At 35.5% G+C, this 27,051-nt stretch overlaps 2 protein-coding genes across 4 annotated transcripts in view; one reads left to right on the top strand and one right to left on the bottom strand.

Moving 5' to 3' along the window:
- Nucleotides 1-9: 9 nt before the first annotated feature.
- On the top strand, nucleotides 10-23,228 carry LOC122399979. Of its 3 annotated transcripts, XM_043401100.1 has the most exons (11): nucleotides 240-454; nucleotides 1,741-1,965; nucleotides 2,495-2,692; nucleotides 3,641-3,769; nucleotides 3,960-7,684; nucleotides 9,279-9,281; nucleotides 10,183-10,595; nucleotides 12,884-13,075; nucleotides 14,624-15,160; nucleotides 15,235-15,468; nucleotides 18,203-20,030. In XM_043401100.1, exons 2-11 carry the CDS (start codon nucleotides 1,772-1,774, stop codon nucleotides 19,280-19,282), a joined length of 6,705 nt encoding a protein of 2,234 aa, XP_043257035.1. In that variant the 5' UTR covers nucleotides 240-454; nucleotides 1,741-1,771; the 3' UTR covers nucleotides 19,283-20,030. The 3 variants fall into 3 exon arrangements, with proteins under 3 accessions (XP_043257037.1, XP_043257036.1, XP_043257035.1); XM_043401102.1 differs by lacking the exons at nucleotides 240-454; nucleotides 2,495-2,692; nucleotides 9,279-9,281 and adding exons at nucleotides 10-212; nucleotides 23,117-23,228 and having other exon boundaries at nucleotides 18,203-18,920; XM_043401101.1 differs by lacking the exons at nucleotides 240-454; nucleotides 2,495-2,692; nucleotides 9,279-9,281 and adding an exon at nucleotides 11-212.
- Nucleotides 20,211-27,051, bottom strand: part of LOC122399981 (STING ER exit protein) — a 151,787-nt gene continuing 144,946 nt past the window's right edge. The window contains exons 3-6 of the mRNA XM_043401105.1: nucleotides 21,432-21,795; nucleotides 21,073-21,229; nucleotides 20,696-20,924; nucleotides 20,211-20,459 (exon numbers count right to left, since the gene is read on the bottom strand). Coding sequence (XP_043257040.1) covers nucleotides 20,313-20,459; nucleotides 20,696-20,924; nucleotides 21,073-21,229; nucleotides 21,432-21,552 — 654 coding nt within the window. The 5' untranslated portion in view covers nucleotides 21,553-21,795 and the 3' untranslated portion in view covers nucleotides 20,211-20,312. The remainder of the gene's footprint in view (nucleotides 20,460-20,695; nucleotides 20,925-21,072; nucleotides 21,230-21,431; nucleotides 21,796-27,051) is intronic.

Here is a 27,051-nt window from a genome sequence, read left to right as displayed (position 1 = left end):
CGCAGATCTCACGCTTTCAGATTGAGAACGACCGTCGCATATTTATGTGTTTCGAACAACAAACAAGCTAACGTTTGATGATATCGTACCGTTAATATCCGCCGAATTTCGTAGCGGACGCGTCGAACGAAATGTGCGAGGAGATTTTTGCGTATAACAATGCATGACTATGATACAACCGAGCCGGTGTTCAAGAATCGAAATAATGCGAGGTGAGTACGTACGTATATGTACTAAACGCGATCAATAAATTATTGAGAAAGTCTTATCAAAGATATATTTAAGATGTTTCAACGTTGAAACAATTTGTAAAAACGTATTATCGTCGTTCTATAATTTCCATAAAATAGAATCACTCTGTCAAACTGTATCAACTCGCATATATTGATTAATACACGAAACTGAAACCGTGCTCGAGATACGTAGAAAGATGCGTTGAATGACAGTCAACAAGGTGTGTTCGATCAGTGTTTTTCAAATGTCAAAAAACCGTGAATCAATGACAGTACATTTTGTATCTTATTTCGTTCATCGTAACAGCAAACTCCATAAACTGATCGATTATTTAGCGTCATTTGCATCGGCATAATATCTTTTGATTCGAACCACGAATATCTACTTTCAAATCACCGCAGAATTGTACACGTTTCATTTTACTCTCGTGTTTCAATTTTACCGGATTTTTGAATTCTCATTTCGAAAATTTATCGAGATGTTTCACTCATGGACTCGTAAGTACGTGTTCATCAAATTTAAGGTTAAACGTAATAAAGTGGCATGTTGCATGCTTTCACTAAATATTCAACACGTTTCTGAAGATGCTCGAAAAATAATATTATGTAATATCTCTCGATCGAGTACATAATTCTTTAAATTTTCCAATATTTTATGTTATATAATGCGTGCAAATAAATTATGATCGTTGTTTGGATGTTAATGATATTCTGAAAGCAATGGTGATTGTCATGCGAGAAGTACTACTATGTTGACCTTGAAATTGTTATGTACCTTGTCAGCAACGCATACATTGAAAAGGGAATCACCGATTCGTATATTTTTCTATCTGCATACATTATGCGTCGGAGTTTTATTAATTACAAATGAATATTAAAACAACATAAATATATTATAAAACTTGATATATTTATAAACGAAGATACAAAATCTGTTACGCGAATGAATAAAGTTTTAAACTTAATATTTTTACATAACGTTGTAAACTTTTGCGCTCTTATTTATATTTGAGAAGGCTACCAAACTGAACGCACATACGACATTTTAACAAAAATAATTTTTTATTCAATATTTGCATGTAGAATACAAAAGAAACAAAATAGTTAGTATTATCTACAATCTTTTGGCTCCAAAACAAATTTAACATTTGTGATACTATTACGAAAATGTAGTATTAAGTACGTCTAAACGTGTTGAAGCAATTATCAAGGTTAAAGGTTTATGAACGAAATATTAAATGTACCAAAATCCGAAACGTTTACTCAAAATTAATTGCGGTGCAAAACTGACTACACGAACAAAAATTGCACAGAACGAAATAATAATGATATCACAAAAGTTAAATTTGTTTTCAAGAGCCAGAAGATTGTAGATAATACCAAAAAATTACTTTCGTTGAAATGTCGTATGTGTGTTCAGTTTTGCTCGTTACTGTATATTGTATACCTTTACATTTGTTTATATTTTATTTGTTTGTTTTCTGCATAATAGTTTTGTACGTTAAAGGTGGACAGGTATGAAACATTAAACATGCCTCATGGCTGGAGGCAGGAGCAACAACAAGCGAAGTGGAAATTTAGACAGAACGTGTCAATGGCTCTGTTGCCATCAACTGTATGCTTCTGTCGTGCCTGAGCTTCCTTCGAGCGAAACGTTTAAAAGGTATCAATGTGCAGAGAAGAACCGCATCGTTGCGAAAAGTCTAAGCGATCTACAGAATAATATTTTGAGGTAAAGTAACAATTTTATGTTATTATGTTAAAAAAATAACAAAAATCATTCGATAATACATTCGAGAATCAATTTGATTAAAATTATAATGTGTACCGTAAAGTATTTTTTTTTAAATCAATTATACGGCAGATAGTTCATTGTCAAATAAAGATGTTCGATCTAAAAAATAGAATAATTTCTAAACGTTCATGCATGATGTATCTAAAATGTCGGTGAATTGCATTTAGTTGTATAATGTGATTTGTATAATTAGTATGTATAATACAAAGTATCGAAGCGATTGGCATATATCGTACAAAATTATAAAATACTTGAAACTCCTGATACGAAACTATCTGTGACAACCTAAATGTTGTTAAGAATCTGTTATGTTTTATTTCATTGTGTAATAATTGTTGCATCCGTTTGAATTTTGTCTTTGTACTTATAACGAAATTGTGACTGACGGGAATGTGTATAATAAAGCCATTATGTGTACAAAATATAAGCTCTTAAATACATAACTGAATGGAGTGTTTTATTGTAGAATATTTACGGGCTCCTTGTATTGTGATCTTAACATAATACATGGATATAATATAATACCAACAAACAAGTGTATCGTTAAAACAAGAGCTCCACATTTTTATAAGGTCCTCAAACCTTATTTTATATACACTAACAGTCGCATTGATTGCATCCTTGATAAACCGGAAATTTTTCATCACATTGAAGGCTTTGTGAGGTATCGCCATATCGATAATCATACCTAGAAGCAGTATTTATCAGAACTATGTGTATTTTTTAAATACTGCAGATTGTATGCATGGACTGTTGTTTAATTCAGGAATATTTATGAAAATTCATATATTTTTTAATAACTTTTAACCAAATTTAGTGCTTAACTAAATACTAGTGATACGAACAGAGGAAAATAAACAAATTTTCCTAAATTAACATTCTAAAAGTTCCACGTATTCTTTTCGTTCGAATTGAAAAATATTTATTTGCATGCGTTCTCCATAAATTATGTATGAAAAATCTTTCTTTAATAAAATATGTATTTTGTTGAATTTGTAAAAAATTTATGCATTTATCTTTGATTATATTTGTTACTCTGTTTAAACGCAGTTAAACAAATATATGTGATGTATAAAAGAATATGTAGAAACTGTCCTCCACAGATAAATAATTACTTAAATAGTTGTAAATAATATTTTACTATAAATATAATAAAAATAAGGATATTAAGTTTTCTGTATACTTTATTATTTTTTTCCTTTAATTCGTACTTCTTTTTATTTTCCCGCATTCACGTTTGTATGACACAATATACACTATTTCGATTGACAATACAAATTATAGCAATTAGCATGTTATACTGTTTCATTTGTCACCCCTACTGTAAACATCATAGAATGCACATATTAGAATAATACATGTATTATCCCTTAACTGATATGATACTATTATGCTAATGGTACTATAGGTGAATTTTCACCCACCCGATATAATTATAATATTATTAAAACTATATTCTCTTCAAAATACAAGTTTATCTGTAAAATTTCACTAATAAAACAATATGTCAAAATTTCTATTGGATGAATTTTCACCTGTGGTACTCATTAAGGATTAAATATCTTTCCTCTTCTTATTATATACGTTTTAATAACATTTTATGCATTTTCAGGCTTTTATATAGCAATTCAAACTGCTTGCAAGAAGAACGACTATTGGTAGACCTTATTTTGAACGTTACTTGCCAATCAAGATTTGTGAATGCATCCTGTATCGATACTGTTTCCGACAACAATAAAAGGTTATCACTTATAATTATAACATTCTAAAATTTATTTTATGTAATACAGCGGTGCCTTGGATATTGACGTTTGGGATTGAAACTGGCCAAAATTGAATCGAGAATAGCAACCGATCCAACCAATTTCCAAGGCATCGCTTTACTTATTAATTTGATAAATATTGTTAATTATTTGTTTTCGTGCCAAAAGATATGTTGATTGCGCAACAGCAGACTGCAATCCAGCAATCGACGCTAAGGATACGAGAAATGTAAGAGAGTATGCTTCAACAGATGTAAGTCCCACTTTATCCGATATGGCTGATTCTGGTTTAGAGACTGGTTCTGTAAGTCCACATGAAAACACAACGTCCGAGAATTCGAGTACCGATTTTGAGGAATTGCAAGTCACAGGGTACACCTCCGCGAACGATGATTTTGTTAACATACGCGTTAGACGCGGGAACAGCAAAGACCAGAAGATAGTTGTGGATGCGGAGCGCTATGATTCAGCCAACGCTTACAGTAGCACATGCCATATAAAAGACTTGGTCGGATCGGGATTAATGGAAAGTGCATCGAACGAGCACAGCGCAACATGTTCTTCCGTCGATGCGGAACAACCGCAACTAGACTCTTCTAGCTCGTCCACGGACAATGCTCAAAAAAAGAAATTACATACAGACGAAATTTTTCAATACGAGAATCACGTACTTAGTGATCCATTTTACGAATCGGACTGCGGTAGCGACGAGAACGAGTCGTTCGAGTTTATCGATCTCGGTAATGTATCCTCCGTGAGCACCGACGCGGAGAAAGAATCCGCAAAGGGGGAATCCACGGAGAAACCATGCGACGAGAAGTTATGCAATTCCAGTTACTGTCGAACCGAAACTGCACAATCGGAGAACGCGAGACTCGAAACATCCCATAATATACCGAAACATAAAAGTTCCTGCAACGCGAGCAATTATTATTTTATCGACGCGTCGACGCTCAACGACGAAGTAGAAGTTCCAGCATCGAACGCGGCTAAAAATAAATGCTTCGACGACAAGCCCAAGCCGTATACCTGTTACTCTTCCGAATACGCCGCAAGTAAATCCAACGATTTTCCCGACGAGCAATGCTACAAATTCACATCGCTGAAAACATCTAATTTGCAAATTGGTCACGAAAGGGTGGCAGAATTCGAAAGGGAACTGAAACTCACGGAGTACTTAGAGCCGCTTACAGACACTCGGAAAGTAAGAAGAACCGATTCTATATCCGAGGATAAGGGAAACATAAATGCAGAGACAAACAAAGAGTCATTGGTTGTAGAGATCAAAGAAGCAGACAGCGGCGAAAGCGCACATCCTTCACCTTGCCCTGACAATAATAAGAATATGAACAACGACCGATCTATTATATCGCGTGTAACTAACGACAATGATGCCGCCGTTAACGTAAATAGTAACACAGAAACAACTGAGAACACGAACGACAAAGATACGAATTTAATAGAAGACACTCGACGTCCTTCTCTCATTAGGAGGAATACGTTTGAATTGGATTCCAACGACGAGAAGATATCGGTATTGAGACAAGAGTACGAACGACGACAAGGCAATCTCGTATTTCAAAATGCTATACCTCAGTATTCGGGGCACCGTGTAGATGGCGACTCGTGTTTCATTCCACCGGACGAGCCCGCGATTCCAGTGAGCACTGTTCTAAACAAGTTCAATATGGACGTTCAAATTCCACCCGGTACTCAATATCACGCGATGCCCTATCTGCCATTGGATAATGGAAAATACGAGATCAATCAGATACCGTCGGAAAATAATGATTCTTTGCAGAATGACAGTAAAATTGCTAAAATTTATCCTGTAACGAAAAGCGCCAGCGAGGAATTGGTCCCGGATTACCGAGCAGAGTTGGACGATGGGTCGAACAGCTGTAGCAATAGCTTGCCTGTTACGCTGAATTGCATTTTAGAGAAGGATAATAGAATAGATACGTTAAAAAAGATTAAATGCGACGAGAACACGCCTATTATTTCTGGAGGCGTCAGCACCTCGGATTATTCAAAGCCTACCGATAGTCCCACTGTCCGTCGAAAGACGGAATCGACGCCTATTGTTTCCGGGGGTTCAGTTATCATGGGTGAACCCGAACTGCGAGTGAAACCTTCGAGAATGGCTTCTTCCATGACCGCGTGGGTGGTCGACATGAGCGATTGCAATAAAACCGAATCCAAGTCAACAAATAATACTCAAGTAGGCATGTCTCAAAGTTTCTCAACGTCCGAGTGTGTTAAGAAACCTGTTAGAAAAACGAGCGTACACGACAAGCACGGCAGCTTGGGTTTCTTCGTTAATTTGAAGGATATGGATCACAAATCCGTCGCGCAGCAACAAAATCATCCAACGGAGAAGAAAGAACAAAACGAAAGTAGTAAGTCTTACTGTGAATTCTATGTCGATATATTTAATGCAAACTCTGCGTTGAAAAATAAGAAGCCGGAAGCAGAAGAGACGAACAGCAAGCCTGGAAAATCTAACGAAGACAAGAAAAATATTTTCTCCATGTTCATCGATTTAAGTGATTCGACCAAGAGCGCAGAAAGTACCGTACAGCCTACTCACAGGAGAAGTTTATCCACGTTTTGTGATAAACGAGTGGAAATAAAATCAGACGATATCAATCCTATTGAGAATAGTAGTGACAAGGCGGACCAATTGTCCAACGAACAAAAATCTGTTAGAGACAAAGCTAAACCGAGCGTGTTTATGTATATAGAGTCTGATTCTCCGGTGGTGAGAAGAAGAACACTGTCCTCGTCTCGACCAGCGTTCAAACGACATTCCTGGAATGTCGATAAAACGCAAGGTGCTAACAATAATGGACACGTTGCAAAGGAAATAGTGTTCAATAAGGAACATAAACGCGCGCATAGTCTCTCCGTGGACCGTGGCGACTTGAAGAAACTACAAGCGAAGCAAAGTTTTTCAAATCATTCTTTGAACGATGCAACAAAATCTGAATGCGTTACGCAGAGGAATTGTGCTCTTAGTAACATGGACACGTCTTCGGAGGATGCTTTCGAGTACGATACAAGAGACACGCCTCCAAATTCTCACGTCGAGGTGATCAACGAGGAGCTTCGCGTGAGTATAAAGGAACACGAATATACGGAGTTAAAAGCCGAACGAGCCGCGGATAACCTCAAAACTGCCGACGTCAAAGCGTACGAAGACGAATATTCGGAAACTTCGGCGTGGGAGAAGACCTGTACAGAGAGTACGGAGGGACAGACGCGTAAAAGCGAAACGTTTGATATCAGTAGCGGCAGCGGGCCATCCCCTGACAGCGACAATCACGATTACGAGCTGTCCGAGTTATTAAACGGTGAAGTCCCAAATATAGACCGAACCCAAGTGATACCAACTGTAGGTAACAAAATATCCGAAACTCATAAATCTTTGAACGAAACGATCAAGAAAATTGAAAGCGAATTGAAGAGTCCGGACTACGTGAAGCCAGATGAAACGTTTGAAAACCGCAATGCAACAGCGAAGAAGAACGAAAGGACCATGGGGCTCAATCTGAAAGCGACAACGTCCAATTTCGTCAGATTGTCGGATTTGGATAAAACGCCTGTCGCATCTCACACGGCGGATATTTTAACCGTGAAAGAAGATAGAACTACTTATCGTATGTGCAACAGTATACCAGAGACTTCGTGGATCGAGAGCAAATTAGTCATGTATAGAACGAATGGCTCGGTGAGGCCAGTTCCCAAAAAATTTACCTCGGTCATGAGCACCTCCCTGCCGTCTAAACAAAAGTCTCCTCTGGAAGATTTAACGGGGGAGTACGATGGCGAAGGTATCATATCGGAATCTGATCTAAGCAGTATGCAAAGCAGCATGGGTCGTTCTGGAGCTGGTAATTATTATTTATGCAGATTGTTACCTTTAACACGAACATAGAGAATATCTCTGTTTGTTTTGAGAGTACGAAAGAACTCAACGAAGAAGATAATTTGTTTCGTAGGGACAAATATTCTGATGAGCAAATATTGGTGATCATTTTTAACACGTTCACTATCTATGACCCATATAGGGGTCATAGCACCATGCTTTTGGATATGCCACTAAGGGACTGGACAGTGAACGTGTTAAATATGCTTTAAGATCGTTGTTTCGACAACCTTTTAGAGAAAGTTTTGATGGTCGTATTGGATTGGTCGAAAAGTTTATATGGATTTTTGTGATACTCGCTAAAACGCAACTGACGTCGTCAATTCAAATTTTAAAAGCACATGGTTAGTCGATAGTTAACACTTAACTGTACATCTTGACGAAAAAGTTTGAAGATTTATTTTACAATTTTACATATGGACTTCCAAAAGGAGTATTTTTGTCATATTATGCTGTTATATTTTAAAAAAGAAACAAAACGAAGCCTGTAAAACAGATTTTTATGAATTAGGAATTATGAAGTTTTCCCAAAGATGGGAATAAAATTCGTTATCGAATAAAGATATCTCCTACCATAAAAGAAGTACATTTCATTTGCAACTCAAAAATTGCACAAACTTTTTGGCCAACCTAATACAGTGAGGAGCAAAACTGAACACACCTACGACATTCTAAAAAAAATAATTTTTTATTCAATATTTGTATATAGAATACAAAAAAGACAAAATACTTAGTATTATCTACAACCTTTGGCTTTTCAAAACAAATTTAACATTTGTGATATCATTATTATTTCGCTTGGTGCAATTTTTTTTCATGTAGTCGGTTTTGCACCGCAACTAATTTTTAGTAATGATTTCAGATATTGGTACACTTAATATCTCGTCCATAAACCTTTAACCTTGATAATTGCTTCAACACGTTTAGGTATACTTAATACTACAGTTTCGCAATACTCTGGTGCAATAGAATCGCATCAATATAACGTCATGAAACCCTTATCTAAAGATATAAAGAATAATATCATTTTCCAATTAAAATTGAGTTTATCAATGGAAGTAATTGCTTGAAAATTTGCTGTTGGTCAGGGAGTTGTACATACAATACATAGAAAATGTAATGAAGTCCCTGCATCTTTTGGAGGCCGTCCAAAATTATTATCTTGTCAGGATAAGAGAAGATTGACAAGATAAAACTGTTAGAAAGCGATGTTGGAAAGGAAATTAGTAAGTGGACATCTCGAAGAGCATTAGAAGAAGCCAATTTTACAGGAATTAAGAAGAAAAACAAACCTGTCTTATCAAAAAAGAATGTCAGGGTCCGTCTGAATTTTTCAAGAGAACATTTAAGCAGGAATATGGAGCAATGGAAACAAGTAATTATTTCCAATGAATCAAAAATCAATCGAATTTCATCGGATGGATGTTGTTGGTGTTGGAAAAAGCAAGACGAACCTCTTATACCACGTCATGTGAAGCAAACAAAGAAATTTGGTGGTGTATCACTTATAGTGTGGGGGTGTGTTACTGCGTATGATGTAGGATCACTACATCGAATAGAAGGTACAGTGAATCAGTATACGTATAAGAATATTTTAGAAAAAAATTTACTAGAAACAATTGAAAATATGCCAGTATTAGAGTTGATGTCGTATTCCAACATGACAATGCTCCTAGGCATTGTGCCAAGAATTGGCTGCAAACTCAACTATTTCAAACCATGGAATGGCCTGCTCAAAGGCTAGACATAAACCCGATTGAAAATGTCTGGGCATACTTAAAAATGAAGTTGGAAAATAAATACAGTGCTCCCGCAACAACGATAACTGGTTTGTGGCATAGAGTGGAAGAACAATGGTATTCTATTAGACCAGAGTATTACGAAAATGTAGTATTAAGTATGTCTAAACGTGTTGAAGCAATTATCAAGGTTAAAGGTTCATGAACGAAATATTAAATGTACCAAAATCCGAAATGTTTACTCAAAATTAGTTGCGGTGTAAAACTGACTGCGCGAACAAAAATTGCACGAAACGAAATAATAATGATATCACAAATGTTAAATTTGTTTTCAAGAGCCAGAAGATTGTAGATAATATTAAGTATTTTGTCTTCTTTGTATTCTAATATGCAAATAGTGAATAAAGAATTTTTTCTGTTAAAATGTTATTTGTGTGTTCAGTTTTGCTCGTTACTGTATAATTAAAGTTTTTGTATACAAACACGTCACTACTTATTTATTATTTCTATAAACATATTACAAAGTATAACGGGTGAACTTAAAGATCAGACTTCACCAATTTCAGAATTCAATATAATAATAAAAAAAAAACAAAATATTTGCTCATCATCGAAAGAAGCAATTCTTCTAGTTTGTTTTTTCTTGTATCTTTGAACAAAATGGAGATATTCTAAGAAACAACCTGTATATCATATGTATTCTGTTATTTTTTCTTGTTATAAGGTAGTACAGAGGAAACAGAAACATCGAGTTTGGCAGGAGGAAGACCGTACAATAGATTGGGAGAAGATTTATTAAGGATGTTCTTGGAAGAAATTAATCCAGACGTTACGATCGACGTGGCTGGTCGTCGTATAAGAGCCCACAAATGTATATTGAGTTCTCGTTGTCAATATTTTGCGGCGATTCTTAGTGGCGGATGGATCGAAAGTGCTGGAAACGTTATTTCTCTGCAAGGATACTCGTACGATGCGGTACATTTTGCATTGTGCCACATATACAGCGGAGAAAGTAATATACCAGATTCACTAAGTATTGTTGAATTGGCAACATTGGCGGATATGCTGTGTTTGGAGGGGCTTAAAGAAGTTATTGGATATACGCTTAAAGTTAAATATTGTCATCTGTTTCATAAGGTATTTAGATAACACAAAAATACACGTTTTATAAACATAATAAGGTAAACCTTACGTTTAGGGGAGGCAGCTTCGATGACCTTGCATAATGACAACATATGTCAAGGTTACCCTCCTCAATAACATCCAAGAAGTTATAGCCATTGCTCATTTTTTATTAAAAAGTTATTATCATATAAAAATCATATAATTTGCATATAAATTAGCATACAAATATCATATAATTTAATGAAATATTTTATTAAAAATAGGTATTAGTGTAGTTTTTAGGGGGTCTGAAGGACGCAGCCCTCCAGTCAGCAAAACGAATTTAATATGATACTGTTCAACTCATGGGGGATGTATTATTTTATGCTCCGCAGGGCTCATGGAACGTAATTCCACATTCTTGTTTCTTGTTACCTGGTAATCTTTATATACTAATAACTTTTTAATGAAAAACGAGAGGTAGCTATACAGTAACGAGCAAAACTGAACACACAAACGACATTTTAACAGAAAAAATTCTTTATTCACTATTTGTATATTAGAATACAAAAAAGATAAAATACTTGGTATTATCTACAATCTTCTGGCTCTTGAAAACAAATTTAACATTTGTGATATCATTATTATTTCATATCGTGCAATTTTTGTTCGCGTAGTCAGTTTTGCACCGCAACTAATTTTGAGGAAACATTTTGGATTTTGATACATTTAATATTTCGTTCATAAACCTTTAACCTTGATAATTGCTTCAACACGTTTAGACATACTTAATACATTTTCGTAATACTCTGGTCTAATAGAATACCATTGTTCTTCCACTCTATGCCACAAACCAGTTATCGTTGTTGAGGGAGCACTGTATTTATTTTCCAACTTCATTTTTAAGTATGCCCAGACATTTTCAATCGGGTTTATGTCTAGCCTTTGAGCAGGCCATTCCATGGTTTGAAATAGTTGAGTTTGCAGCCAATTCTTGGCACAATGCCTAGGAGCATTGTCATGTTGGAATACGACATCAACTCTAATACTGGCATATTTTCAATTGTTTCTAGTAAATTTTTTTCTAAAATATTCTTATACGTATACTGATTCACTGTACCTTCTATTCGATGTAGTGATTCTACATCATACGCAGTAATACACTCCCACACTGTAAGTGACACACCACCAAATTTCATTGTTTGCTTCACATGACGTGGTATAAGAGGTTCGTCTTGCTTTTTCCAACACCAACAACATCCATCCGATGAAATTCGATTGATTTTTCATTCATTGGAAATAATTACTTGTTTCCATTGCTCCATATTCCAGCTCAAATGTTCTCTTGAAAAATTCAGACGGACCCTGACATTCTTTTTTGATAAGACAGGTTTGTTTTTCTTCTTAATTGCTGTAAAATTGACTTCTTCTAATGCTCTTCGAGATGTCCACTTACTAATTTCCTTTCCAACATCGCTTTCTAACAGTTTTATCTTGTCAATCTTCTCTTATCCTGACAAGATAATAATTTTGGACGGCCTCCAAAAGATGCAGGGACTTCATTACATTTTCTATATATTGTATGTATAATACCCTGCCCAACAGCAAATTTTCTAGCAATTACTTCCATTGATAAACTCAATTTTAATTGGAAAATGATATTATTCTTTATATCTTTAGATAAGGGTTTCATGACGTTATATTGATGCGATTCTATTGCACCAGAGTATTGCGAAACTGTAGTATTAAGTATACCTAAACGTGTTGAAGCAATTATCAAGGTTAAAGGTTTATGGACGAGATATTAAGTGTACCAATATCTGAAATCATTACTAAAAATTAGTTGCGGTGCAAAACCGACTACATGAAAAAAAATTGCACCAAGCGAAATAATAATGATATCACAAATGTTAAATTTGTTTTGAAAAGCCAAAAGATTGTAGATAATACTAACTATTTTGTTTCTTTTGTATTCTACGTGCAAATATTGAATAAAATTTTATTTTTGTTAAAGTGTCGTATGTGTGTTCAGTTTTGCTCCGCACTGTAACTGTTTGAGTGTAGCTCAAGTGTGTGACCTTCATAACCTGTGCGAATATCAAGGTCACATTGAGTATACGTATACGCAGATTCTAGTGTAACATTAATAATACATTTTTATTAATAACTGTTTAATAAAAAACGTGCGATGACTAAAATCTTCTAAGGATCATTCAGGGTGGTGATCTTGACAACATAATATGTCAAGGTCAAGGTCATCGCAACTGCCTCCCCTAAACGTGAGGTTTACCCATAATAATTATTCATTCGTCATGGTCTAGCCTTGTCAAATATGTGCTGTTGGCGTATTGGAGTGTATGCCCTTGGCGGCGGCTTATGGTCTCGACGAAGTGTATCGAAAATCTCTTCGATGGATCACGAGACATTTTGTACGAATATGGCCGTGTAAAGCGTTCGCGACTCTTCCAAGAGAACTGATGTATAAGTGTTATCATCAACATATTGTACACATGGTATGCAAAATTTAATGTATCCTTCAACGCTAGATTTACCAGCCATTTAAGTATACCTATTTCTACCAAAACCAGTCAGAATGAACTTTAGAAAAAGTGCTTAGTGGGGTCTCCAGTCTTTATTTACTTTTAAAAAATGACAAAATAAGATTAATAATATTGATTGTAATTCATAAATAGATTTATTGACATTATCAATTAATCAAACGTTTAATTGTTTGTAGTTCATTGGTCACAATTTTTACATATGCTGATTTTGCTCTGTGTGCACTTTCCACATACATTTTTTTGCATATATTGCAAATAGTAGTGGTCTTATTATTATTGCAATATCCTATTTGACACCATTCACGTACAGGAACGGTGCCACTTGAATTTGGTATATTAGCTTCTTGTGGTTTTTCCCCTGAAGTCTGATATTGAGAAGCAACTTCTTCAGCTAAACGAAACAAAAAGTCTTTCCTTGATATATTTTCACCTGTCGTGTTTTTATACAATATCCAGCAATTTATTACAGCTAAATCCAAAACATTGAAAGAAACTTGAAGTGGCTACCTTCTGGAACCTAATTTTACAGTATATTTTTGTGCCATTTGGTCAGTGACATCTACCAAATTTTGTGTTATTATAAAAAGACACAGTTTCGAGTAATTTCTTGTTAGTACTTAGTACAAGTACTTTCTTATTCGGTTTACTCTTGTAAACTGTAAGTGTACATCCATTTGATTCGTACAGCAACGTTGAGAAACGAACCATGCTATCTTTCTTCTGTTTGCAAATTTTCGGGATTTCCCTCTTGTTTGCACAGATTGTTCCAAGCAACGAAGTATTTTTAGATAATAATTTCAATGCCAGAGGCAAACTGGTAAAGAAATTGTCCGTTGTTACGGTTCTACCTTTCAAAGTATATGGTTCTACAAGTTTCAGTACAACATATTCACTGAGTCTCATCTTTTCCTAAATAAGGAAAGCCACTTATTACATATTTAATTTCAACGTCAGACACCAGCCAAAATTTTATGCCAAATTTCTGAGGTTTGTTTGGCATATATTGTGCGAACCTGCATCTGGTCTTCGTTGGAAAGAGTTGCTCATCCACCGTAATATAAACTTCTGGTTTGAAGCAATTTTGGCTATTTTCAATAAATTTATCCCAAACCGTTGAAACTAAAGCGAATTTGTCTCTTCGTAAACATTGACTCCTCTGATTTCTTTTGTCAAAACGAATGTAAATATACAATTCTAAGGCCCTTACACGTACTGCATCAAAATCATTATTTGAGTCATTTCATCACATGGAAACATGCACCAGTCATTTTGACTGGTACTGGTATAAGTGTCAATAACAAAAAATATATTCGTTTCAAATACGTATAAAAAGTTAATATAAAGTTCATGAAACTGATTCTTTAGTTATAGCTACAAAAGTCCACATCATTTCGGAAAGAAAATGTTACATGCAGTAGGAATTTTGAATTGAAATTGCAAGACCAGTCGAACACTTTCGTAACAGTTTTGTAACACTTTCTTTTTGTTATAAATTACCAGTCTACAGACAACGTGCTTCAAACCATGATGGACTGCGACAAGCTACTCGCAACCTTGCCAAATGTCCGTTGGGCAGAACCAGTGTTTAGGATGGTGTCAAATTTGCTGAAGACTTCGATGAAGTTTTTGTCGGACAATTTCTCAGGCGTGCTGGGAAACGAGAACTTCCAATCCCTTGGTAGGGAGTTGACGTGGAACATCAGTCGATTGGAGGATAATTTCTTAGCAGCTGCGGAACGCTTGCCTCCTGAACAAGCATGCAAAAGTTACTCAAAGTTACACAAAATGTTGGCTTCCGCGCAACTGGACGAAGCTCAAGAAAAAATCAAGTGGGGCCAGTTGTTCATTGACTTTTTGAAAAAGATTCAATGCCGGGTGGAAAAATGCTTGGTCAGGGACGCAACGCGAGCAGCGAGAACCGCCACGTGGTTGAAAATGGACTTGGAACTGCGACGTAGAATACAGGAACTGGCGTGTCTTGTAATCCTACCTCACGAGACCACGAAACGTCAGTCGAGGCATTCAAACTTTGTGAAAGTAAATAACGTTCAAACTATAAATAAATTTTAATCTGTTAAATGTTCTTAATCGTACAAAATTTATACTTGTAGGAACCAAGGCCAGTGTCGAGTCGTTTAACGACAAATCGAAGTTTGGATTTGAAACGCGTGAAGATGGTTATATCCGAGCACAATGACAAAACATTGAAACAAATGGCAACGATACAACAAACAAAGAAGGTGTTTAATAAACCTAAAAGCGACCCGCTGGAACGTAAAATGCAAGATGATAAGCAACCTGCTACTGATACAAGTAGACCGAAATCGTGGCCCAATAAAGTAGAGGTAATTGAAAATTATTATTTGGAATTCTTATGGATTTGTTAGCGTTTTAGATTATTAAGATTTCAACGAGATTGTAAAATACATACGTTGCACTTAAGAAAAATTTTTAAGGGGGGTCAAATGTGCCCTTGAACCAAAGGATTCTGCACAGATCTTATGGAAAATGGCCCCCGGTTAAATTAGCTGAACTTTTGATATGATGTAATTCATGGTATCTCGATGATCAAGTTCCAATGGACCCAAACTCGTAAATTGAACAATTTCCGAGATAGGGGGTACCAAAAGTCAATAATAGTGCGCCTTATTCTAGACTACCACGTTTGAGCACATTTGAGTGTAAGAAGCACTGTTGTAACCCTGTGGGCCCTTAAATATTACCCCTTGACTCTTTGACTCCCCTTCAGGAGTCAAAATAAGAAAACGCCAAAAAGGTAAAAAATGGTTCTTTTTTCCATTGTACAAACATGAAGCACCGTCAACATTAGCATTACCCAGTGTGCACCACGAGGAGGTTGTTCGATCGGATTTTGCACACCATGTGGCCCTGAAAAGGACCGTTTTTATAGTTCTCTCTATTTGTCCATAACAATCTCAACATTCATATTGTCTTGACGCCCTCTATTAGCGCAGATTGACACTTCGTTGATAGATAACATCCTTAGATGACTAAAAGTTTATTCACGATTTCGGAATCGTACCAAACATCAAGTTCTTATTTCTCACATTCCCAAAAATGAACTGGAACTAGAAGAAGAAGTAACAAATGGTAACTACTGCATCTGTCAATCCGGTGCCAAAACATTGGGTACATGCGCACATATTGCAAGTGTTTTAAGGTTTTTTAGAATTTGCTCGTCATCAAAGGCATGTCAAATATTCGGATGGCAATTTTCTAAATACGATCAGAAATGCCGCTAATAGAGACAATCAAGACACTATGAATGTTGAGACTCTTATGGTCGAATAGAGAGAACTGTAAAAATGGTGTGCAAAATCCAATCGAGCAACCTCCTCGTGGTGCACACTGGGTAATGCTAATGTCGATGGTGCGTCATGTTTGTACAATGAAAAAGAGAACCATTTTTTACCTTTTTGGCGTTTTTTTATTTTGACTACTGAATGGGAGTGAGAAGGTCAGAAGGTCAAGGGGTAATATTTAAGGGCCCATAGTACAAATACTGAGTTTTAAGAAGTCAAATAAATGTACAGTGTACAACAGTGCTTCTTACACTCAAATATGCTCAAACGTGGTAGTCTAGAATAAGGCGCACAATTATTGACTTTTGATCCCCCGTATATCGGAAACTGTTCAATTTACGAGCTAGGGCCCATTGGAACTTTTCATCAAGACATCATAGATAGCTAGTTTAACCAGGGGCCATTTTCCATAAGATCTGTGTGGGGTTTCTTTGACATATGATGGATCCATCGATAGAGCATCAGAATCAAACATTCTGTGCCAAGTTTCAACCCTTTATCTTGTTCAGAAAAACATTTTTTTCCAACAAAATAGGAAAAACATGGCTTAAAGAACGTAAATTCTTACAGACTAAAGACTCTATTTGAGTACGCATCGTCTTCGGTGTGGATTACATGTATTGCACTTAATGCCATTTAATAAACTTAAATAAATGAGTAGAGGGACTGGGTTAGGTCTGGATTAGGTCTGGGTTAGGCTATTACACCTAAGATTAGTATAGAAAAGGCACAATAAAAACTATACTAGAGTGACGAGAAGAGGGAGAATAAGAGGATAGAGGACTATAGGGGGATAATCTTGGGTTAATGGGTAGGAGGTAAAGTGGGTGAAAGGGGGATAGATACTGGTTTAATTAGTTTAACCACCAGTATTTGCATACATTTCTTCGATGCTTATCTTTTAAGTCTTATGAATGAGAGTCTATAGATGAATTTGAGATTTTCGTCGTTTAAAAATCGAAAAAAATTCTCAAACACGTATCTCAATAACCACAATGCACCAGATTTTTTACGTAATTTTCGTTCTCAATTTAATAGAGGAAACAGGCACAAATTCGATAATCCGGATTTTCCCTATAACTAACCTTCCGAACAAGATAGGGGGTTGAAATTTGACACAGAATGTTTGATTTTGATTCTCTATCGATGGATCCATCGTATGCCAAATTTGGTTCAAGGGCACATTTTACCCTGGTGCAAAACGTTAAACAAGGTCTTTAATTCAACACTTTACAGTACCACAAATCAGGTACACAGGTTACAAGAATAATGAGATTAAACGCGAATAAATAGTAGTGAGTTTATGTAAGGAAGGACGATATTATTGATCGTCCTTTCCGATTGAGATCGAGAATGAGAAAATTCTGATATTATGCATTAATTCAATCACATAATATCTTTGCAATTATATTAATTTAATGTTGTATTTGTTTGTTGTAATGTTGTATTACATTTGAACTAAACACATCTGATGGTTAAGACAGTTAGCACAAGACTGCCTAATAATCGCGCTCTTGGCCACTACGAGGTTTCGACCGGCCGGCAGAAAGATCGGTGCGCGCGCATATCAATTATGTGCAAATGCCCAAAATCGGTTTTGGGCGCATCGCGCTGTTAGCTGGGCCAGCTATCCTACTCGTGCACAAAGCGTGCCCGAGAGGTGCTGCTAATGAGCGTCGTGGTGGCCAGAGAATGAGTTAACAATCGAACAGACCCCCTTATTCGGCTATACCCTTTTTCATGGAACAATTTTCAGGTAAAATCGAGGTATTTGGAACCTAGAAACAAATCTGTTCCCAAAGAGACTATACATCCAACGCATCCGGAAAAGGTAATCGTACAGCCACGGCGAAAAATAATGATCTCGTCTTCGGATTCGTCTCGGACGTCTAGCCCGGCAATGAAACGCGCCACCGAGAAAAAACCACTAGCAAAGATAAAATTACCTATAAAAAAAGATGTGAAGGCTCTTTCCTCGGACAGTTTAACAGAACCAAATACAAGCAAAACGAACAATAAAAAGGACTTGATCAGTAAGAGTTGCGGTATCACGCGTCCAGAATCGCCAACCTTTAAGCAGAAAAATGCAGAGATAGGCTTATCTGTAGATTCTTTGGCGGAATCAAAGAACAAGCCGGTAGCTGTTAAAAAGAAGGCTAGTAAAATGGACACCTCGATGTCCACGGACAGTCTTATGACTGAGATCACGACAACGCCTAAATCGAACACGTCGAACAAACTTTCGCCGACCTTAGGGAAGACAACGAACAAGGTGCAAATTTATGAGAAAGTAAAGAAGAGTTCGCCGCCGATACAGCAAAGAAGTCCGCTTACTATAACGAGAAGAACACCCAGGTCATTGGAAAGCTCAACCGCAGCGAGCAGAAGCAGGGTGGCGGCTATAAGCGCTTACCACGGTTCGCCTAGTTTACGAAGGAATCTTCTGGACGCCGCTAAGACTCCGGACGTTCCAAGTAAGTTGTTGAATAACGTGTCGTGTAAGCCTACGAATACGCGACCGATTACGCAGTCTATGATCAATCACCCTACCGTAAAGAGAGAAAAGAAAGAGGTAGTGCCGAATCAACAGGGATCCGAAAGCCCTAGCAAAAGATCTTCCCCAAAGTCGTCTGGCACCAACAAAATAAGTAAAACCGGGGTTACCATTAAAAGGACAACTAGCAGGGCCCCGTGCGATGAGAAAGTAAAAAATAAGTGCCATAACGGGGAAGTCGCGAAACAGCTTACGGTGGGCTCTAGATCAGGAACCTTTCTAAAAGACGAGCCCACGATACTTAAAAAAGCAGATATTAAATCTTCTCAGATCAATACTTAAATTTATATAGATCGGTCGCTGTGTATGTTTCTTTTACGTACAGCGCGGCATTAGTTTTACGAATTATATATATATATATATAAAATTATCATCTGTAATCGCAAACGTGATAATTCCAATTGTGGGATCGTACTATGTGTAAAATAGAATTACGTATAATTTTAATTTAATGCAAGTTGCAGTTTGACGTAATCGTCGAAAGGAATATATTTGAAATGCATTTATTAGATATATAGAGAATGTGCTATGATTTTGTTGTAATATTAAAGGTAAACTATAAATGAAATATGGCACTAGGAATATACAGGTTTCAAATTAAATCATTTTTTTTCCATTATCTGATATCTGACAGAGAATAGGAATTCGTGGCTCTTAGAGGCATCTTGGGTAACGATTAAATTTAGTTTAATTATATTGCACAACTAGAATAACGATAATAACGTTACTTTTGATCACAAATGCAACTATCTTAATGTCCCACCCAGTTTTCAACCGATGTGCGCATTAATAATGTCATAGTATTACACACCACATATTTATAGATTGTAGATCTAACATGGCCAGTTAGATAATATATTTAGATAAATCTTTCTTTCTTTCGCATTTAAGGAGCCATATCACCCAAAATTGTTTCGTAGAATTATTTACTAATTTTACTAGTTGCAGTATATGTAAAGTAATTCCTCGTCTTACCATTTGATGTTGCCATTTTACTAACTAATTTTTATTGTAAGTAGAACTCCGTTTACCCTCCAGTGATCCTTATTAATGAATTATATGTAGTTATTGTATTTATTTATTACATTTATATCTATATTTTGCAATGTACATTTCTATGCAATATTTGTATCTAGTCATTTATATATTTTAAATATTTACTTTTATGTAATGTTAATAAATAATTCAATATAATGTTAAAGGATCGTTTAATTCTTTAAGTCATTGCTGTCTAAAAAGTCTAAGAAGAAAACAATTTAAAATATTTACAATCATGTTTTGGCTTAAATATGTAATAATATACAACTAAAGTTTATACATCCAATAACGTTCCTCGAGGTCTTGTTCTCTTTGGATCCGCTTCGGGAGGGGGCATGGCTTTCCGTTTATTCATTCCCTTTCTCTCCAATTGTTTTTCTATTATTCGCGCATTATTAGCGTACGAATCAGCAACTTCTCTCTGAAAAAGAGTAACGCATTGAATAGAAATTGGCATTTAACAAAACAGAAAAATTAGTATAGTATCGCAATTTAATTTTGTGCATATTTTATCATAGCTCGACATAGCCTTTACTTGCAACACCTCGTTCGTGTATCTTTCATTAGAATACTAACAAGAGCAACAAACATTATTAGAACGATAGACATTTTTCAACCAACAATTTACTTTGTTTTATCTTTCAAAAAGCAACTTACCGCTTCAATTTCATCTTCTTCTTCGTCGATTGTAGAAACAGTAACCGAACTGAATTTTCCCATGTTCTTTGTATGTTTCGTCACCATTATTTTCTTGGGTTTTTCGATAGCCACTTGGTTGTATATGTCCGTCATGGGACCCTCGCCAGAACTTTTAATCACCGCTCCTTTTACGATAAATACAATGTTTGTTCCTTGATCGTGTTTATAATAGAGAAAAAGTCCGCACCTGTGAAAACACATGTACAATTTGTAATTAATACCCTTTGCTGCAACTTGCTAAAACGTACTACCTTATACGTAACCATAATTTAAAAAAATGCTTTTTAAATATTTACAAAAGGTATAAAATTAAGAAACGTAAGAATATTGTTTACTTTTTACACTTCTGACGATGTTGTTTCTCTATGCCTTCTGTGCGTTTCAAATATACAACTTCATCTTGCTCGCAGGTCATTTTATGAGCATGTTTGCTTCCATCGATAACTCGTGCGCCGTCTCTCTTTCTCAAAGGCAATTTTTCTATGGCACAATCTATATAAATACGAAAACATTTATTATTGTATCTTTAATTACATATTTCGCGAGAATAAAGTTAGATTGTATACAATAATTAAAACGACTCTAACCTAAAATTAAAGTCATATAAATGTGAAAACATTTATTATTGTATCTTTAATTACATATTTCGCGAGAATAAAGTTAGATTATATACAATAATCGAAACGACTCTAACCTAAAATTAAAGTCATCTGTCCGCATAAACAGTAATAAATGTGTAGCGGCTTTTCTTCGCTATATTCTTCTTGATCCTTGGTATCGGAGCATATTATACTTCTTGAGACTACCTTCGGCATTTTTACTCATAATATATTCGATACTATTATGATAAAGTCGACGCGTCCTTCGTCGTGCATGTAAACACTGATGATAACTGAATCAGTGATTCTCAACCTTGTTGATATACAAATATTTCTGCACTATCGTCCTTCCGCGAGAAGTAAGCCCAGCGTGTTTACATCCCCACTCTTGCTGCACTCCGCTGATTGGCTGTCACCGATTTCGTCACCGTTCTCGACCAATACCAGTGAGTCAGCGGACTGCAACAGAAGTGGAGATGTAAACACGCTGTGCCTTCTTCTCGTGCAAGAATGGTACATTGCAACGCATAATATCTATCGATTACGCAGTTTTTGTTGATCAACTAACAACAGTTTTTACGAACGGCGCCCGACTGCGTAGGTAATATTTTGCGAACAAGTTATTCGAAATCCAAAAACCAAAGATATTCTTGATATAAATAATGTACTATGCGGATGATTTTGTATCATCTTAATTAGCTGCAGGTTTTCTTTGCAACAATTATATGGATATATTTTTATTTATTACATTCTTTCCAATAAGTAAATGAAGAATTAGAATGAATTAGTTGTCTCCCAAATAAAAGGACCTTTACAATGCGTTCACAGAATGCATACATAAAACATTAACACGTTCACTGTCCGGTCTCTCAGCGGCGTATCCAATTAGCTTGGCGGTGTGACCCATATACGGGTCATAGACAGTGAACGTATTAAGCGTGTAAAAATTTCCGTAGTAAAACACTTTATAAAACTTTATAGTACGGGACTCTTCGTAGAGAAGAAATATTTTTGTATTATATTGAACACTCGCTAATCCAAATGTCGGGTAATCCAGTAAAGTTCATAATTTGGAAGACGAATTCTTTTTTCATTTGAATATTCAAATACGTATGTAGTTCGAATATTTCGAATTTTCGAGTATCCGTGTATCTGAATATTCAGTGTTCGAATATTAATAATGGAGACGTAAATTCATTGCTTTTTTGAAGCGTTATTTTCATTTGAGATTTCTATAAATTATGAACTTTCACACTTTTGTTTATTTCAAACGTTGTAAATTGAATACAAACTGTTCAAACAATCGAGCACGAATTGATAGATTTTTGTCTCTCCAAATTTTGATAACTGGTTTGCCCGAAATTAAGAAATTATTTTTCTTCATTATCATGAAGACAATCATTCATTATGTTCTGATTAGTAAATTAAAATGAATTTACTGTATCGATATTTTACTTACGGCTTTATTAAAATCTACTTAATTATTTAAAATATGTTCAAAATGTTTGAGATCCTCTTCCTTATCCAATGGGGATTTCATTAAAATCACAAAGTAAATAACAGCAAATTGCAGTTGAACACCTACATGTAAAAACTTTTTGTTGTATCGGAAACAATAAGCGTCTGTTAAACAATGGAATAGCGGTACATAACGGTGGCTGCTTGTATATGATGTTTCTATGATTTTAATACTTCGTTTTCATCCATAAGGCTCAAAACCTTAGTGACTCATATTTCTACCTTATCTCGTAATCCTACCTTCTCCTCTGCTAATTTTCAGAGTCAAGAAATGGTGTTCTTCCACACAATACAAGGATTAAGGACATAATTTACATGAAGCATAATGGAAACTATATTTCAATAAATTCAAATCGGTGAGGTGGCCATGATTCCGAATAACCATCAAAATATCTTCAGATTCATAAGAAAAAGTCAGTTAATAAATCATTTTCATAGTTTGCTTCAACAATACATTCTATTTAAAAATTTTGAAAGTGTAGACGCTTCTGTGTTAAAATGCATGATAATATCTTCTTTGTTTATTTTCTCTGTCTCCGGATTTATACTGCGATCACAGACGAGGTATACCTAAAAATTCGGAGGTGATTTTAGCGACCTCTTCTCATGGATGGCGGTCAGTTGAGAAACTATTCACTGAACTAGTTTTATGACCAGACAGCTGTAGTGTGTGCATAAATACATGTGAGTTGACTATGGAACGGATTAAAAAACGCAATTTTCAAACAACCCTAACACCTACAATAGTAAATACATTTCAATGAAACTTTTTTCTGAAGTAGAGCTCATAATTACCTACAAAAAAGTATTAGACAATTTTTCTATACGACGTCAAACAAAATTACTAAAAATCAAAAACGAATTTTTAAGAAAAATCGACAAGAGGTAGGTGCCTAAATTTTTCGGTGAAATTGAGAAATTTCAAATCGCTCTGGAAAAATTATTTTAGGTTGCAGGGGTCAATTACAATCATTTTTGGTCAATAGACGTACCTTCGAAATCCTAACCATTTTCGAGGAAAAATTCCTTACCAAAAATATAATTTCAGGCCAGAAATGTTTCTGTAATTTCATTTTCTATCTCACTTCCTCTTGTGTTTATTTGTGTAACCTGTTGGTAATGTTGCGAGTGACACGAAAATGGTAATGGGGCTCTAGAGCCCCAGAAAAATGGGCTGAAAAAATACATTGGATGTAACGTCTACTCGTATACCTCGTCTGTGCTTGAAACAGCGAAAACTCATCGAAATCTCTCGAAAACCCAAAAAAGTTAAGAGAATTCAAAACTTTTTTCGTGATTCAAAACTTCCAAAACTCAAACATCGCGAAAATCCATAAGACGTCTTCAAGACAAATTTTAAACGTCGGTACGACGTCCATTTTGAACGTTGATAAGACGACTTGAAGACGTTAATTTCAAACATCGATAAGATGTCCATTTTGAATGCTCATAGGACGATTTTGAGACGTAAATTTCAAATAACGATACGACATACTGCCTAGGAAGTACTTATACAATATCACGCTCCATATTTGTATATACACGAATATATTAAATTTAACTTAACTTAATGGATTTAGCAACAGAAATTTACAGTCAAACTTATTGCAGTCAATCTCAATCTCCAATTGTCTATGAAAAAATTCTGACATAAATTAAATTGCGTCTGATGACGGTATACGGAAAAAGTGTGATTACTTTTTATTATGCGACGCTTGTGGAAAAATATACAAATAAAATCATCGATTCAGTTATTAAATCAAACTACTGTAAACTAAATGAAGCATGGAAGAAAAAAATAGAAGATGGAAAACAGTAAAAGGAAAACCATCAAAATTCATGTAATGCGAATCACGAAGAATCAGCTGCCAACTGAAGGTTCACAGAACACAGTTACCGTCACAGACGAGATATATGAATAGACGTTTCACGTAATGTAATTTTTCGGCCGGAGTTTCTGGGGTCCCGGGACCCCATTACCATTTTCGTGTCACTCGCTACGTTATCAACAGATTCAGAAATTAACACAAGAGGAAGCGAGACAGAAAATAAAATTACATAAATTTTATTATTTTTTAACGGAATTAAAGCTGTAGGGTCCATCATTGGACATTAATCGATTAATTTCATTGGAGAAATCAATCGATTGAGAGTATTTAAAAATTTCAAGATTATTAAAATTCATAAGGATGTATTTCATTGATACGTACACCGCAAATTCTCTATTTTTTATTTTAAATTGTAATACATCATTTATTAAAAAAATAACTCGGCAGAAACGTATTTGCGACTCGAAATCAGTTTAATCAGACTGTGCATCGGGGCCCCGGAAACTCCTCATTCCTCGCTTTCGCACACTATGCCCAATTGCGTGTACGTGAGCTCGTTGAGTTTCGGAAGAGCCGAGAAGAACAGGCTGATACTCGCTTTCCTTCTCGCTCTTGCATCGCTGACGTCGCTTACATTTCTCAAAAGCAAGCCTGGCATCGCCAACCGTTCGAATCGTCAGTAAACGACAAAAGCCATCGTGACTGACAGACCTTACATTTCTCGAAATCGGTCCTGGGCGCTTTTTGAAGATTCATTGACTTTCCATACGAAGCGACCATGCATTATATACATATACATGTTATACATGCTAGGAACTATAAATTGTATAACTTTCGTTGTATATCTACTTTCTAATAACATGGGAAAATTTTAAAATATAAAAAAATGTAAGAATACTGTAGAATTTTTGCAATGGAGAATTATTGAAAGAAAATGAGGTAATTATTTAGAAAAGGCCGGGTCTCACCGATTTCGATGATTTTTGAATATGTTGTAGAAATCAACATTTTGAGCAACTTTTTCCTATACATATAACCGCCGCTCGGCCTTAGTTTCCGAGATTTTAATTCAAAAAGATCGCTACTACTACAATGAATTCTGTCTATATGTATGTACATATCTGTGGCTCTGTATTGCATCAGTCCACGATCGTTGCTTTTTTCTCTTGTTTGTATTAGTCGGCATAACAACCGACGACAAATAATGTATAATGTGTCGAGCTAAATCTAGTTCTGCATTGTTGTCAAAGGTTCGAATTTTCTGAAGTATGGAACTCGCCAAATACATTATGTAGGCTATTTAGGTGAATTCTTCTTCCGTCGACAATATCATGCTAATGATCTAATAATTAAATTTGTCGAAATAATGGCTGAAATCTTTCCCACTTCTGATAATATCAATAAAGAAAATTGAATTAGAAAATGAATGCGTGGCCGCCGTTTGGCGGCCGGCTACACAAATCGAGTTTTTAAGCACAGCTGTTATACGCATTCATTGCCGGCCGCCTCGATGTATCTATAGAAACAATAAACAATCGGCGAGTCGTATACATACTGCAGATTTTTTGTCAACAATCGGCGAGTCGTATATATATAACAGGCACGTAAGTGTAGATAGAATTCATTGTAGTAACAGCGATATTTGTGATATTATATGGTACAACTTTGGAACCAAGTAAGGCATTGTGTTGAAATTTGGTTTATATGTATTTATGGACATTGAAGAACACATATTTACAATACAAAATAAAAATTTATTTCTCATAATTTTCTATGGTATGGTAAATTCTGAAACAATTCCCAATATACATAGCAGGTTGATTTATACATGTTTCACAATAAAATGTTGTTTGACGTCTTTCTCCTGGTGTTTTCCTGTCGGAACAAATAATGCAGCCCCGGTTTCTTTGGCCTACATTTGGAATATGTAGCTTATTATTCATTCTATTGTCCGACAAAGAACGTTAATTTATTTAGATTATAACGAAGATAGCAATAGGAATGGTTCGACTTTGAATGAAGTTTCGATTTTACGTTTATAGTTTTTTACGTTTACGTTTTATGTTCTTTATGTTAAATAATTTTAGTAAACATTAAATAATATAGTTTATATAGTTACGTTTATTGTCCACGTGTTTGAATCCGACCATACGCCTCTGACCATCCTCGACAATCCTTCCACTTCCAACGTAAAAACGGCTGATATATTTCTCATTTTAATAGAATATTTCCCATTTTAATAGGAAAGTACAGGAAAACATGTGTTTCTTAAAAAATTGCGGTGAAATCAGTTCATTCTCCTTAATCACTAATAAACTTTCATGTTCCCTCAGAGGGGACGACCGAGTGCAAAGGGTTAAAATATGTT

The sequence above is a fragment of the Colletes gigas genome, unplaced genomic scaffold (genome assembly GCF_013123115.1).
Source record: "Colletes gigas isolate AHSC1104 unplaced genomic scaffold, ASM1312311v1 Colletes_gigas_Sc00015, whole genome shotgun sequence".
In the NCBI taxonomy this organism is placed as follows: Eukaryota; Metazoa; Arthropoda; class Insecta; order Hymenoptera; family Colletidae; genus Colletes; species Colletes gigas.
Note: the sequence above shows the minus strand (reverse complement) of the source record. Positions and strands in the feature narration are given on the sequence as shown.